The sequence below is a fragment of the Gadus macrocephalus genome, chromosome 9, assembly GCF_031168955.1.
Source record: "Gadus macrocephalus chromosome 9, ASM3116895v1".
NCBI lineage: Eukaryota > Metazoa > Chordata > Actinopteri > Gadiformes > Gadidae > Gadus > Gadus macrocephalus.
In genome coordinates this window covers 19,703,824-19,720,228 of record NC_082390.1, presented here as the reverse complement: position 1 = coordinate 19,720,228, position 16,405 = coordinate 19,703,824, and the positions used below count along the sequence as shown (strand labels likewise).

General features: G+C 45.6%; 1 protein-coding gene across 1 annotated transcript in view; it reads left to right on the top strand.

The window, feature by feature from the left end:
• The first annotated feature begins 5,700 nt into the window (after positions 1 to 5,700).
• LOC132464971 (mucin-5AC-like) overlaps positions 5,701 to 16,405 on the top strand; it is a 32,299-nt gene continuing 21,594 nt past the window's right edge. Inside the window, exons 1-20 of the mRNA XM_060061605.1 lie at positions 5,701 to 5,908; positions 6,142 to 6,180; positions 6,294 to 6,555; positions 7,122 to 7,236; positions 7,490 to 7,580; positions 7,664 to 7,767; positions 8,239 to 8,449; positions 8,553 to 8,678; positions 8,889 to 9,006; positions 9,454 to 9,592; positions 10,380 to 10,481; positions 10,734 to 10,803; positions 10,886 to 11,023; positions 11,143 to 11,307; positions 11,414 to 11,508; positions 11,620 to 11,746; positions 12,066 to 12,321; positions 12,460 to 12,503; positions 12,626 to 12,726; positions 13,327 to 13,478. Of these exons, the coding sequence (XP_059917588.1) occupies positions 5,830 to 5,908; positions 6,142 to 6,180; positions 6,294 to 6,555; positions 7,122 to 7,236; positions 7,490 to 7,580; positions 7,664 to 7,767; positions 8,239 to 8,449; positions 8,553 to 8,678; positions 8,889 to 9,006; positions 9,454 to 9,592; positions 10,380 to 10,481; positions 10,734 to 10,803; positions 10,886 to 11,023; positions 11,143 to 11,307; positions 11,414 to 11,508; positions 11,620 to 11,746; positions 12,066 to 12,321; positions 12,460 to 12,503; positions 12,626 to 12,726; positions 13,327 to 13,478 (2,534 nt within the window). The 5' untranslated portion in view covers positions 5,701 to 5,829. The remainder of the gene's footprint in view (positions 5,909 to 6,141; positions 6,181 to 6,293; positions 6,556 to 7,121; positions 7,237 to 7,489; positions 7,581 to 7,663; positions 7,768 to 8,238; positions 8,450 to 8,552; positions 8,679 to 8,888; positions 9,007 to 9,453; positions 9,593 to 10,379; positions 10,482 to 10,733; positions 10,804 to 10,885; positions 11,024 to 11,142; positions 11,308 to 11,413; positions 11,509 to 11,619; positions 11,747 to 12,065; positions 12,322 to 12,459; positions 12,504 to 12,625; positions 12,727 to 13,326; positions 13,479 to 16,405) is intronic.

Genomic DNA, 16,405 nt, shown 5'->3' with positions numbered 1-16,405 from the left:
AAACAGGAAACATAACCAACGGCAGGAACCTGTGAACAGGAGGAGGTTGGTTTGTTTGGTGAAACAACTTCCAGTTGTAAAAAGTTTATAAAAACTAAAACGAATATAAGTGATTGGATGCTCCTACTATTTTTCAATACAACGGAAGAGCGAGTATGTCTGACCTGTATCCACCTAAAGATAACCAAGCAGAGACATCAATATTTCTTTCAGTTCGCATTTCAGCCCAGCCAGCTCCACAGACCCGGGGTTTGGATCCCAGGTTGTATAATATCTGTTAAGAGGGTTATTTGCTCGGAGTTAGAGCATGTCATGCTTTTTACCAGTTAACAATTTCATTTGGGGGTACTACCAGAAAAGGTAATGGCTAAAACTCCCTTGTTGTGCATTCGTGAATAGCTCTAAACATATTCAGTCGATTAACCACTCTTTGACAGAAAGAACGAGGTCTACGCGTGTTTACTGTTGAAACGACGGTAGAAAAACAGTGCGTTCGCTCCGTCTTATACTGAATGCCACAAAATGATACAAAACACACAGTTTTACTCTCCCTCAATGCTACGGCTTAACAGCGCCCTCTATAGCAACCAATGTCCTATGCATCTCTAATAATTATAAGCAATGAAAACAAGTAGGACCTACACTAAACAGTTATTAAACTAAAATGCAAAACTATGCAAAACAATTAGTTAATCAATATAATCAACAATCACTAAATATGAATCTAAATATATAATATCTAAATCCTAATAATTTCTAAATCTAAATTACAATATGGCAAAATGGCACTAAGGTAATATGTTAAAAACACCCCCACATTGCACAACATTAAAATGACCAACGTGCTACAAATACAAAGAAAAAAATCTCTTTACGGGCACAGACAATTTTGTTGTTGAGTCGTACGGTCAGCTACACTAAACTCGGTATACTCTCAGAATTCCCACCAAAAGGGGGCATTCCTCCGTGAAATGCCGCAAAAAAGCTGAGAGATTTCCCTACTTGCAACTCGTAAGGCTGGTGTACGAGGCATCTCGATCACACCATTAGGGCGTTCTTGGTGGGCTCATTCCCGGCTGGGACTAATCTTTCTAGTTTAGCAATCGTAAAACATGTATACATACGTCATATAACAGTCTACAGCAAAGGGAAAAGTCAAAGCACATGTCATTCCTACTAGGAGATAGTATGCTCAGAGTTAGTGTGATAGGAGATCAGGGGTCAATTTCTTAAAGGCACCCAGTGCAACTTTATGTAAACATTCAATGAAAAATAAACATTCAATTTCTGGTCTTTTTTACACGTAGTAAGTTTCAATAACTCCATACCATTACATATCGACATTCAAGGAGCAAAGATGAGACGTCGTTGTGTGGTGAGAACTGATAGAAAATCGTAAACAACAACAATCGCCGGTGGGGAGAAGCCATTTTTCCATTGACTGGAAGCCTGCTTTATTTATTGTAGGTTACAAAAAATAAAGAAAATGGTGGCATTGTTGTTGTTATCGATTTTGTATCAGTTCTCACCACACAACGACGTCTCATCTTTGCTGCTTAAATGTCGGTATGTAATGGTATGGAGTTATTGAAACTTACTACGTGTAAAAAAGACTAGAAATTGAATGTTTATTTTTAAGCCTCGAAAGTTGCACTGGGTGCCTTTAAAGGGGACATATTATGAAAACATTACTTTTCCTGGGATTTGGGGTGAGGTTGTGGGTAGATGGTGCTCCCACACGCATACAAACTTTGAAATAAGTCTGTACATGATTTTTTGAGTGAGATACGCATTTCTGGAAGCAGCCCGCCTCCAGCTACCAAACAAACGAGCGAGTTACACCGGGATTCCACCGGACGCGTACGCGCCGCGGAACGGCTGCGCCGCGGAACTATGGAAAGCCAAGAAGGCCACAATCCGGCCCTAGAATGGCGCGGTTAAAGTGCAAAACCGCACGGAAACCGTACGGTTTGGCAAGAATTCTGTACGGATTCCGTACGGTTTTGAATGACTAATAGCCGCGGCTATTAGTCATTCACTCCGGCTATTATTCACTCCGGCTATTAGGTATGCAGAACGAGCCCTCCCTCTTCTTTGCTTGACCACTAAGTTTGAAGGCTGTCTAACCAATCAGTGAAGAGAAATACCAGACTAAAGTAACGCATTGTCGAGACTAGGGCCCCGTCCACACAAAGCCGATTTCATGGCGAAACTGCGAGAGAGCGCACCTGCCGTGGTGATGTTGGGCTTGTTGTGGGCTTATGATCAATGATGTATCTGTCTGATCGTATTAGCTGTAGATGGATGGTTAAATAATGTCACAAGATCGGTCATACTGCAGGCTCTCATTTGCAAATGCACTGATTGTGTGCCCGTCTCCGATATGCTATATACCTGGCATTTATTCAGTTCATGTTCTTCTGAGTGCGCAAGAACGGTGCCAATTATTGTCGTGTTTGCATTGTAATGCACAACTTTGCCCCTCCCTGTTATAAAATAACGTGCATCCCAACAACTTTAGCCAATGCAGGCTCCTATTGCTTTACCAGTGTGTTTAAAGTGTGTGTGTGTGTGTGTGTGTGTGTGTGTGTGTGTGTGTGTGTGTGTGTGTGTGTGTGTGTGTGTGTGTGTGTGTGTGTGTGTGTGTGTGTGTGTGTGTTGTCATGTAGGCTATAGATATAGATTGATTGTCTTGGCTTGCTTGCATCCATGAAATATTGTAACGTTATGGCCTAGCTGGCTACTGCATTTCGAGAACAATCTGGGGATGAGGGCCTCCCTGAATATTGACGGGTCTTTCGCACACTGCCATCTCAATATATAGCCTAACATATACAAATATATCACTGTACTAGACACAAATGTATTTTCCACTAGCTAGTGGTGGTCATTACATTGTAGTGAAACTAGTAAAGACAACACAGCTTTATGTTACGGCGAAACATGGAGGCACTGCAGCTCTAGTCTCGACAATGCGTTACTTTAGTCTGGTATTTCTCTTCACTGATTGGTTAGACAGCCTTCAAACTTAGTGGTCAAGCAAAGAAGAGGGAGGGGCTCGTTCTGCATACAAAAGTATGAAAGTATTTGAACGCCTGGTCCTCTCCTATCTAAAAGCCTTCAATTTGCATACAGACCCAACCGCTCAGTAGATGATGCAATCAACATAGCCCTTCACTATATTCTACAACACCTGGACTATCGGAACACCTTTGCAAGAGTCCTGTTTGTGGATTGCCTTCAACACCATCATTCCCGTCCTCCTCCATAGCAAACTGACCCATCTGAACATCCACCCCCTCACCTGCTTATGGATTACAGATTTTCTCACTGACTGGGCCCGCATCTATCACAGCCCCGCACAGTTAACACCGGTGCCCCCCAGGGTTGTGTGCTGTCCCCCCTGCTCTTCTCCCTTTACACGAATGACTGCACCTCCCGTGACCCGTCTGTCAAGACCATCAAGTATGCAGACGACACCACCCTGATAGGTCTCATCAGCAACAACAACGAGTCTGCCTACCGGAGGGAGGTCGCCCATCTAGAGTCCTGGTGTGCAGTCAGCAACCTAGAGCTCAACGTCAACAAGACAGTGGAGATGATTGTGGACTTCCGAAAAAAGGTTCAGACATATCCCCCACTTGTCATCAACAACTCATCTGTCACTGTAGTCGAACATTTCAAATTCCTAGGCACAACCATCACCAACACACTGAAATGGGACAATAACATCACTCAACTTGTGAAGAAAGGCCAGCAGCGCCTGTTCTTCCTTCGGCAGCTGAGAGGACTTCAGGTCAGCCCCCCCATCATGGTGCAGTTCTACAGGGCCATCATTGAGAGTGTGCTTACATCCTTACACTCGGTCTGGTATGACTCTGCCTCTGCCCGCTCTAAGGCCAGGCTCCAAAGAGTCGTACGGGCTGCAGAGCGCATCATCGGCTGCCCCCTTCCTTCCATCAAGGACCTCCACAGCTCCAGATCCCGCAGGAAAGCTGTGAAGATCACAGCAGACCCCTCACATCCTGCCAACTGCCTCTTTAACCGTCTACCCTCTGGACGGCGATATAGGGCCATCATGACAAAAACCTCACGTCACCTCAATAGCTTTTTTCCACAAGCAATAGCCCTCATAAACAGCCCTTGCACATGAGCTTTATGGCTCCTCTCAGCACTTTACTTTATTTATTTAACTTATTTAACAATTCCATTATTGCACTACCTCCATGGTCATACTGGTACTTTCTTGTATTGTTGTTCTGTCTTGTCCCTTTGTTCTGTTCTATGTTCTATTTGTAATGCTCCAGCCTGCATGGAGAATACCATTCAAAATTCCTAGTACCTGTGTACATGGCGAAATAAAGAAAATTGAATTGAATTGAATTGAATACCTAATAGCCGGAGTGAATAACTAATAGCCGGAGTGAATGACTAATAGCCGCGGCTATTAGTCATTCAAAACCGTACGGAATCCATACGGTTTCCGTGCGGTTTTGCACTTTAAACGCGCCATTCTAGGGCCGGATTGTGGCCTTCTTGGCTTTCCATAGCTGAGGGGCAGTAGGCTATGTTGATTTGTAAGGGGTGCTAAATAAGAAACACCTTCCGTATACATTTAGGCTGGCCAATGCTGTCAATGCTATGGGCACCCTTTGAAATCCACATGTTCAGCCCTTAAGAACTTCTTCAACAATAGGAGTCAACTAATGGGGTTAAAAGCATAAGGTTTTCAATCCTCTTCTAGGTTTACCATATATATTGATTATAACTAAACTAATATATTATAATAAAAAAGTCTTAGAGATGTAATACTCATCTTCATGTAACATCTTCACTGGAGTGAAGTGGCCATGGCTTTTCCTTGGAATTGAGCTGGTCCAAGATCCCTGGACACCCGGATCAGGGAAACCATGGGGGTTGAGATGTTTTCACAGCTTTGTAAATATTACTACTGTAGTCACAACTCAGTAAGAACATGAGCTGGAGAAGACAAACATAATGGCATTGCTACATCTCATTATTGTGTAATGTAATCCTACTGTGTATACTCCCGAGTATGTTGTATGTTCCCCCAATGTCTCTTAAACAAGGAGGCCTCCATGTCACTTTGTGTTGAAATTACACATATCACCAGCCAAGCTTCAGCCAGACATTGCCACAAGACATGCGCAAAATCCAAATTGCATTTGTCAAATCTATTTCTCTATGACATGAGTCCTCATATGTCCTTGAATCCATTGAAGTAAGGTTAAGGTTGTGTGGTTCCATCAGAACATTTCTACTCTCCATTGTTTTTTTTTGGGTTTTTTTATGTGCTCAGTAAATATTGAGATGGCAGTCCTTTTGCAAATATGAGGGCCAACCAAAAGTTCCTAGGGGAATTCTCTGTCGGCATTGGGGTTGACGTCCAACACGTTGTGGTCCATTGGATGGCAATGGACATGCACACCCATTATCAACACTCACTGCATGTTTAATGAACAGATAACAGTATTGAGTTACACCGTAAGATTTGCCCCGTCAACATGTGGAAAGTTGTCACGAACAGAGAGGGTATTGTAAGACGAGGCCGGATGAGCGAAGTTTAAGCCCTGGCTGCTTGTAATATCACACTCTCACAGCAAACATAACAGTGGATGTGTCATGCCCATATTAGCGCTACACTTATCTGCCTACATAGACAAAGACAACAAGGGTCGACACCCATAATGGAATCACTTACCGCACCTCAACTATAAACAGACTATGATTATAATGCCCTCATGTATATAAAGAATATGCAGCCCGATAGTGGCATATTCTTCAGACGTTGTTAGACGCTTTTACAGGATGAGGAGAAGCAGAATGCCTCTTGGGTGGGCCACCGTATGGCTCTTCTTCTGCTTCGGACCACTGACATCACGATCTGGTTGGTATACACGGAGGTGGACTGGGACAGCAGTGTGTTAGCATTTACTCAACTCTGAATGGAGAAAAATACATATTTTAAATGTTCTACATTTTTTAAACAGCGGCTATGTCCACTGTCCATTTGTTTCACAATTGATAGTGGGGCTTTTTAAGAACACAGAATTATTAATTAAATTTTATATTTAATGTGAACACACAAGTAAAAATATCATTCTCTTTTTTTTCCCAAAGTAATTATTGACACCAGCTCACTAATGCAGAACATAACAGGTATTTATTTTATCTTTTTTTAGCATAACATTGAACAATAATGCATGACATGACATTACATGGCGGTGAGTGTGACTTCGACTAAAACAACGGTCGTCTTTCACCACCACCAGATGTGAGTCCGTTGCATAACGGCCAGTTCTGCAGCACATGGGGCAACCACCACTTCAAGACCTTCGACGGAGATTTCTTCCAGTTTCCCTTCGCTTGCAACTACGTCCTGACGTCCCATTGCAGGAGTGCCTACGAGGACTTCAACATTCAGCTCTCGCGGCAGCAGCTGGACGGGGTGGCCTCCATCAAGAGGGTCATGATGAGGCTGGACGGGGTCCTGGTGGAGCTGGCCAACACCACCCTCACCGTCGATGACAAACAGTGAGGCTGTGGACCCTTTCCTCTGATGTCTTAAAGTTAGAAAGTCTCTCTCTCTCTCTGATTCTCTTGTCCTCCCTCGTTCTCTCTCTAGATGTTCCCTAGGTCCTCGGCCTCTCTCTTATGTCTCCATGTGTGTGTGTTTCTATGTGTGTGTCTCTCTCTCTCTCTATATATATATATATGTCTCTCTCTGTCTGTCTGTCACTCTCTCTCTCTCTCTCTCTCTCTCTCTCTCTCTCTCTCTCTCTCTCTCACCCTTTGATAGGTTAAGCGGCTATTCTGTAAGGAATGCCGAGAATTCCTTATGATTGGGAGAACGCTCATTCCCATTTTTGTAATTTTGGTTCGTAAACCACAAATGGACTTCTTCAATGCGAGGGTCTATTGCTCTCTCTCCCTTTCTCCTTACCTTCCCCCCCTCTCCCTCTCTTCCTCTCTCTCTCTCCCTCTCGCTCCCTCTCTCTCTCTTTCTGTCGCTCCCCCTGTATGAAGGTCAGATGATTCTATGTCATCCCTGTTGAGTCCTGACCCCTCAGAGGGGCTCATATCTTAATGTTCTCCCCCAGGATCACGATCCCCTTCAGCCAGTACGGCCTCTCCATCCAGAGGAAGGGCTCCTACGTCCGCATCGAAGCTAAGCTGGGTCTGGTTGTCATGTGGAACGAAAACGACACTCTCTGGGTAAGCGCTTTACTGTCAGGATGGCTGCTTTTGACTCATGATATTATTGCTAGAGTCAAGAAGATAGAGCTTCTACTGGATGGAAAATGTGCGATGTGGACTGAGTTTGAAATAATTTGTGTGAATGAGACTACCCATGCATTACATGTATGTAGTAATAAGCATTAAAGAAAACAATTTATAATTGTCTGATTATGCTTGATTATTAAGAATGAAAGAAAAAAATGACATTTCACTACAAAATTCTTCTCAGGTTGAAATGGATGAAAAATACATGAATCAAACGTGCGGCCTGTGCGGCGACTACAACGGCGTCCAGCTCTACAACGAGTTCATCAGTCACGGTAGCTGAGCTGTTTAAATACACCATGCACTTCCTCATCGTTGTACATTCGCAATCTCAATTCAATACTTGCTCTGCACACAGGTGTGGTGAAGGGCACCCTCAACTATGGGACTTCCTGGAAGGTCGACGCTCCCACCGAAACCTGCATGGAATCCCACCAGGAGCCCACCGCCTGTGCCGATCAGGTGTGTGACACAGCCAGAACTGGTCTCACCAGTGGCAGCTCTAGAAGAAAGCCCAGGGTCATTTTTGTAGTGAACGAGGTGTATGGCAATATGTATTCATTTGTTTTGACAGGTTAGAATAAAGTACACAAGAAACCGCAGGGATAGGGCACACCCTCAAGCCAAGAGCATTGAAATGATGACTATACTTTGTGGTTTGAGGCTTGTTAGGAAAGTCTTTCATACAGCCACCCAGAGCTTGGTTGAGAACCCTGAATCTCGCATATTTGTGTTTGTATTCTTAAAATTTTTGTAACTATTAAGAAATTAGGTTCAATATTACTTACAAATAATTAATATTTAAGACTCCACATATAAAGGGGGCCAGAGAGGGGGGCCACCCCCCAGCCCAAGAGCCATCAGTGGTTCCCACACCTCCCTGAACCGCTGTTAACTCTCCGTCTCACTCCGACGTTACGCCTTGCCCCGCAGACCAACCGGTGCATGGAGCTCCTGTCAGAGCCCGCCTTCCTCAGCTGCCAGGACCTCCTCAACATGGACGCCTTCGTGGAGGCCTGTGAGAAGGACCTCTGTCACTGTGGCAACGGAAGCACCTGCCTGTGTCCCACCATGGCGGAGTTCTCCCGCCAGTGCGCCCATGCTGGGGGGACGCCCCTGCCCTGGAAGACCGCCGAACTCTGCGGTAAGAACCGACAAATCTCCACCTTCAATCTGCAACCCTTAATAGAAGTGTCTTCTATTCCTCTGATTTTTCCTCCCCTTTTGCTCTTGACTCGGATCAACAGCCGATGAATGCCCCTTCAACCTGGAGTACATGGAGTGTGGCAACACCTGCAGGGCCACCTGCGCCCAGCCCGAGAGCAGCCAGCCGTGTGAGGAGCACTGTGAGAGTGGCTGCTTCTGCCCAGCCGGTGAGCTCCTCCAGTCACAAAGAACTTTCAGACCGTAGCCCCTATCCCTGAATCTCAACCCAAACATGGCCGCTCCCCCTTCCCCCCATGCTAACCTTAACCTGAACCTCACCACATCCACATCCACACCAAAGCATGTTTTTCATTCGCCCTGGAGAAAACGGATCCACAGCATTATGTGAAGTGATGTTTATTATATTTCTAATCAAGGAACGGTGTTTGACGACGTCACTCAGAGTGGATGTGTGGCTCTGCAGCAGTGCTACTGCCAACACAACGGGAAGGCCTACGGGCCCGGGGAGTCCTTCTCCGGACCATGTCGCACATGGTTGGTTCCCTTGCCTGTACTTATCCATCAGGGTCAGAAATTAGCTGGGACTCTGGGCATTTCGCCCCTAAAAAAAGATAATTGAAATGATGATGGGGTGGGGGGGGTTAATTGCCCCAATAAAATGAAGAGTTAACTTGTGTATTTTATTTTGCATTTGCAGAGCAGGTCTTTTTGTTCATCGGAGTCATTCAATTTTGGTCCGTCATGCAACATAGATAATTTAGGTATTTTGTAGCATTTGATGCAATTGTACAGGAAATGAGGAAATTATCCAAATGCCCAGAAACATATTACATGCGGGCACTAAAAGCCCTTTTCAAAATGGTTTCATTTGCTACTCTGCTATCAATGTATTCCAATGCGTATCTCGTACAGTGATGGATGGCTGACTGCAGAGGGCTCAACTGGGGCTCAGGTAGAGGAAGTAACTTCATTTCTCTGTAGTACCTGTACCCTGGGCAAGTGGAGCTGTCAGGAGCACGAGTGTCCAGCCACCTGCTCCTTCCTGGGAGGATCCCACATCACCACCTACGATGACAAAAGCTATACCTTCCATGGAGAATGCACCTTTGTACTCTCCAAGGTGAGGCAAGCAGAGGCCCTAAGGATTGGGGGGGGGGGGGGGGGTTGTCCTGCTTGCTGCAGTGAGGGTTTCACTGCGCCCTAACAATGAATCCCCCGCCCCCTCCCTTGTCCGTTCAATTTGGGAACATGTGTAATTTCATTTTGCTTGTTTCGTATAATTTAATTACTTAATTAAGGGCGTCGCCAGAGGGCGCCCCCGACCCATTTGCCGCCCTAGGCAATCGCCTAGGTAGCAGGGACGCTGGAAGTGGGGGGGCTGCAGCCCCCCCTGGTGGCGAGAGGCTGAATGTGAAATGCAAAAGCCCCGTGGAAATAAATACATAAATACATAAATATATCAGACTATTATTATACTATTGTCATTTTATTGACATAACTCAAACAATATATTTGACTATAAATGCCACAAGCAGTATAAAAAAAATTAAACTCTCACCGAAGTCAGTATAGGCTCACGATACAAACCCCCCCGGTCATCGGAACGTTTCTCAGCCCCCCCAACTGTGAATTACTTCCAGCGTCCCTGCTAGGTAGGAGGTCCTTTTTTTTTCTTCCTCCATGGGCCCCTGACGGTGTCTGGGCAACCGGTGCAGCACCGTCGATATTTACGCCACTGCGAGGAGGCCATTTTGAATTGTCACTGGGTGTTCAATTATAAGATACCCAAAGTATAGATGATCTATTATAGATACATTTAATTATCTGAAATGTAATATTATATAATGTCATTTATATTGTCTAATATTATATTGTAATATTATTGATATAGGCCTACTTGTTTTTAGGATATAAATGGCAGTTATATAGTTCTAGGGGACATTGCCAAATTGAGTCAAACGGACACAGAGAGCCTGATGGCCGTCACACTGCTGTACGGAGCAAAGAGGGTGAGTTATGTTTGTCTTCTACACTGTTTGAATCACTATAATCACTTTTTAATTAATTATCTTAAAAGATTCTTTGCACACATCTTTATTAGATAAATGGGTTTTATTCAGCTTAGTTTAGCTATTCCACTATGACGGAATTGCATTTTATTAAATGTGCTTTCTCTCCTACCTTTTTGACCAATGTTATAAACTTAAACTTAAAAGGGTAAATGATTAACCGTTTAATTATTTTCATGTTTAAAATGACAGAAGATTAAGATCGAATCTACTGGAAAGGTATTTTATAACGACCTGGCCCACGAGTTACCCCTCAACATTGGTGAGTAGCATCGAGTCCCCCTCAAAACAATACAGACAGAAATACAAATACACAAACCACCATTTGACTGTGTGTATTTCAGATAACATAACAGTCTTCAGGCCATCAACCTTCTTCGTTGTTGTCCATGCGGTCGACGGACTCCAGCTCGAGATACAGATAGTTCCAACAATGCAACTCTACATCAAAGTGGATGTTTCCTATAAAGGACAGCTACGAGGTACGTACTTTGAATATCACTGCCTCTATGTGTTTTTTCCTTTTTTCCAACCAGGAGTTGAAAGAGTATTTGTAAATGTATATACATGATAAAACCATGCCTTTTATTTTACTATCCAGGCTTATGTGGAGACTTTAACGACGTGGAAGCAGACGACTTCAAGACAACCAACGGGATGATTGCGGGAACGGCTGCGACGTACGCCAACACGTGGAGAGCCCAGCCCAGCTGCCCTGATGTCACCAACCGAATCAGCAACCCCTGCAGTCTGAGTGTAGACAAAGGTAGACCACCTCACCTGTACTCCCAAGCGCTGGGGTGAAACTCTTTGCCTCCGCTTTGAGTCATTCTAACGTTGTTAATCTCATGTTGTGTTCCTTTTTTCTATAGAGAGATACTCCAATTACTGGTGTGCCTTGTTGTCCGACGCCAACGGTATTTTCGCTCCGTGTCATTCAGAGATTGACCCATCGGTTTACGAAGTTGTAAGACATAATTATAGACATACACCAAAATGAAGTCATAATACATAGTACATAATACAAACAAACAATAATCATATAACTGACATCATTTTGTGAACTGCTCCTCCCCAGGCTTGCCTGCACGACACGTGTCTCTGTGAGAGGAGCGAGGACTGCATGTGCGCCGCACTCTCCTCCTATGTGCACGCGTGTAGGGCCGTGGGCGTGTCCCTCAAGGGGTGGCGGAACACCACCTGCAGTAAGCCCCAGCAACCCCACCTCGAGTCACGTCATGTCCATGTTTCTTTGTAGCCCTCATCACAGTTACTGTCTCTGCAGTTAGTCTCTCTCTAAAAGAGAACCCCCCAATCCAAGCAAAGAAACATTTAAAGGGGAACACGTAAGAGGGATCTGAGGGGGCAGTTTGGAGAGTTTTGGTTCCAAGGGGCCAGTCAAATAATTACCAAAACTAATCAGAAATCAGGGTTCAGCCATATCTCATGTCCGGCCCGTGACAATCACCTATGAACGATCAAACAACCTGCATTTCAAATCATATACATGTCTCTTTTCAACAGCAAAATACTCCAGCAGCTGCCCTGAGGGTTTGGTCTACTCCTACCGCCTGACCGGCTGCCAGCCGTCCTGCCTCGGCCTCAGCCAGCCCCATGCGTCCTGCCAGGTGGCCTTCAGCCCGATGGACGGATGCGGCTGTGCTCCGGGGACCTACCTGAACGAGGAGGGCCGCTGTGTGCCCGCCTCGCAGTGCTGCTGCTACGAGGGGGACGTGGTGATCCGCCCCGGACAGACACACTGGAAACAGGGAACCGCCTGGTGAGAGAGCACTTCCAGTTTGACGACAAACTAATAATCCTGTTTTTTATCCGCCTAGAGAGGAGAACAACACACATTGACCTTTGACCTTGACCTTGTATCTGACCTTGCTTCCTTTCTGTGCTGATCTGGTTCCAGCACCTGTAAGGACGGAGTGCAACATTGTGTTGGCAAGGCAACGTGTGAGTACACAAGGAAACTAACATCACTGCGTTTTGTCATACATCAACAGCCAATCAGAGTCGGCTACAGGCAATGTGTCAGGTATGATCCGATCCTCTATAAACTTTCTATGGCCCCTCAGCATGTACGGCTCCCATGGTGTTTTTCAACTGCTCGGGGCTCCAGCAAGGCGCCAGGGGGTCTGAATGCCAAAAGAGTTGCAGGTCTGAGGACTCTGAATGTGTAAGTGGATCCATGTGTTATAGCAGAGCTGCTGAGGGTGCACAGAGACTGGGCTGGGACCAACACGTAGAGGGAGGGAGTGTTGTTTCCTGTTTGTTATGGAGATATTCTACCGAAGAGAGACTTTGTCTTCTGCCTGCGAGTAGATGAGGGTTTTTAATGCGTGTCATTTTGCTGCGGCCAATCTACACGGGTTTCGTTGAATCATTCAAAGACCGTTCCTTTACTGAGTGCTGGCCGAGTTTTGATCTCATTATCCCCAGATTTCTCATCCAGATTTCCGATTATTAATCTGATGTCTAATTTGGGAGACTCATATAATACTCACGGTACCCATGTTAAAGTGGTGACCTCGAAGATTGAATGTAAGAAATGTCTGTTTAGTCACCATCTATCGTCGAACGAGGGAACCCAATGGGGATGGAGCCTACAGCCCGCTGATGAAAGCCTGCATTTGAAGTATTATGAATTTTAGGTCGTCGGCGGCGACGACAACCTGCGATGAAGTACCGCTTGTTGCCAGAGATGTCGCCAGAATCAACAAAACTGTACTCTTCCAGATTGTTTTTTTAAATCAACATGATTCGATGTTTTCAACAGATCAGTGATCGCTGCGTCTCGGGCTGCATGTGTCCTGAAGGCTCACTGACTGACGGTGCAGGAGGCTGTGTCAAGGAGGACCTCTGTCCCTGTTTGTACAACAGTGTCTCCTACACGCCGGGACAGACGGTCAAGGTGGACTGCAATACCTGGTGAGAAGCATAATGTATTGTCCTGGGCCCCGTTTCCCGAAAGCATCGTTAGCCTAAGTGGATCGTGAAGTGTGTTGTACGAGCATCGTACAGTTTTCACACCGTTTCCCGAAAGCATCGTTGGTAACAAACGTCGTGAAAACGCTCGTAGCTAACGAGGACTCCAGGGGTACTCGTAGGATGCTAAGAGCATCGTTAGCCTACTATAGCCTCAGTGGCGTCACCAGTGGACATTCCGTGTATTGGATGCATTTTATTAAAGGTCCCATGACATGAAAATCTCACTTTGGGAGGTTTTCTAACATAAATATGAGTTCCCCTAGCCTGCCTATGGTCCCCCAGTGGCTAAAACTTGCGTTTGGTGTAAAACTAGCACTAGCTGTTCTGCTCGCCTTTGAAAAAACTGAGGCTCAAGCGCGCTGATTTGGAATGTCTGTGCTCATGACGTCATCAGGAATCTCAGCTCCTCCCCTTACTCTGCCTGGCCCGCCCAGAGACGTTGGCCCGCCAATGAGACGACCGTGCGAGCGCCACATGTGTGTGTGTGAATACACACACTGTAACGCAAGTGTTTCTTGTCGGTTCTTTGACGTGTCTTGTATTTCCACAACGAGACTGTCGTGGGGGTTATCTAAGCCATGGTTGAGAAGGAATTGGGGGAAAGGAACTTTGGCTTTGACTCCCTCAAGAACATGAACCACGACAAGGAGGAGAAAGGGATCTTTGCCGGGCAGCGCTTATGCTCCTCCGCCTCCGGCGATGGTCCCTCAGCGGGGCTCAAGCGGGAGACATTCGCCGCCAACAATCCCTTTCTCCTCCATGTCGTGGTTCATGTTCTTGAGGGAGTCAAAGCCAAAGTTCCTTCCCCCCAATTCATTCTCAACCTTGGCTGAGATAACCCCCAATACGAGTCTCGTTGTAGAAATACCAGATACGAGAGTCCGACGTGTTAAGGTGCGGCCACACCGGACGCGTATCTCGCATACTTTTTACGCGAGATACGCGCGTAAAATGTTGCTTGACCATTTTGTGTCAAAAATGGTCGCATACGCGCAATACGCGCTATACGCCAAGCCAAGCAAAATACACACACACATTATTCACTGATCTTACCAGGAACGCCAATATCCTCTGCCACGTCGACCCACGCCCTCTCTGTTTTGTTCCTGTCCCTGTACGACACCATCGTGGTGTCGTACAGGACAGGACGGCCGCACACGGCGACGATGATATTTTGATCCACCTCCATTTCTGTTCGTGTAGTGTCTGTAGTGTTGATCAGCAGAGAAATAGTCCGCCAAGACGTTGAGGTTGCTTAGTAACCAGAGACTCTGTCCATGCAAGTGAACGGAGCGTTCCCTCTTCGTCATAACTATCAAACCAAACATCCTTCACATTCACCGAGCGAACATTATGAAAGTAAAATGCACATTTCTCGCTAGAAATGTTTCCATAAAAGCATTTAATGGCGTAACTATGTTACTATTTCCACACAGAATAAAGAAAGATGTCGGCCGTATGCTTCTGTCCAAGCTCACTACTCTCTGCCAGTGACGTCGGGTCAAGCTCAACGCTGATTGGGCAACACGGCTAATCGTCATGCGTATGAGCGTAAAAAGTTAAATTTTTTGAACTCTTGAGATGTACGCGATATACGCGCTTTACGCGCGTATAGCGCGTAAATATACGCGCCTCATACGCGCAATACACGCGTAAAATGTTGCTTATACGCGTAATACGCGTGTAAACCAATGGTTCCCTATGGAAAAAATTGCGATTTCATACGCGAAGTACGCGAGATACGCGTCTGGTGTGGCCGCACCTTTATGCGCCATCACACCAACAGCAGAACGGTTATCCAAATAACAAGGAAGTGTACAACACTTGCGTTACAGTCCTGGAGCTCTATATCTAAATAATATCATATAATACATAGATATCTATATCATATAACATATTGTGTGCGCCTCCAGACGATATTATGAATCACAAACGACTTTGTCGGGTTCTGCGACGTCTCTGGTTCTTCCACTTTCACATCAACCTGAAGTCGACTGAACCGCGCGCTGCCGGCTGCCCGCTGCCGGGCGATGGTGCCTCGCGGCAACCGGCGGCATGTCGCAGTTCATGTACTTCAGCGAGTCAAACCAAAGTTCCTTTCCCCCAATTCCTTCTCAACCATGGCTCAGATAACCCCCACGACAGTCTCGTTGTGGAAATACAAGACACGTCAAAGAACCGACAAGAAACACTTGCGTTACAGTGTGTGTATTCACATTGATGTGGACGTTGAAGAACCAGGAACGTCGGAGAACCCAACGCGGTCGTTTGAGATTCATAATATCGGCTCACACAGCTTTTGGCCGTGATAATATATATTATATGATATAGATATCTGTGTAGGCTATATGATAATATTTAGATATAGAGCTCCAGGACTCCCGTGTGTTCTAGAATATTTACAGAACACGGCTAAAGGCTGTGTGCGCCTCGCCATTGCGATACATCCACTGTAAACAGAGCGCATGGTGGCTGCAAGCTGCTCAGGGCCAGACCCCCACCCTCCTCCTTGACACACCCACCGAAACAGCGCATTTGGGGGAAGCTCAATGTGCGACTGGCTCGGAGTGGCTGTAACTCTGCACCACGGCTGAATTTAGGGAACGTCTTTGAATACTGTGTTAGTTGCCCACTAATACCTATATTAAAGAATACATAAAATAGCATGTCATGGGACCTTTAAGACACATCCAATACCACCGAATGCCCAACTGGTGCAATTTCGCAACCAAAAACAGTGGTTACCGCTGATATATTACTCATAGACTACTGTTATATTTCAACAGCAAAGATAAAGACATGTTAGAAGTCAACAACAACATAATTTATTGCAGCAATTTAAAATTCTAAAAATACATGCGCAGCCG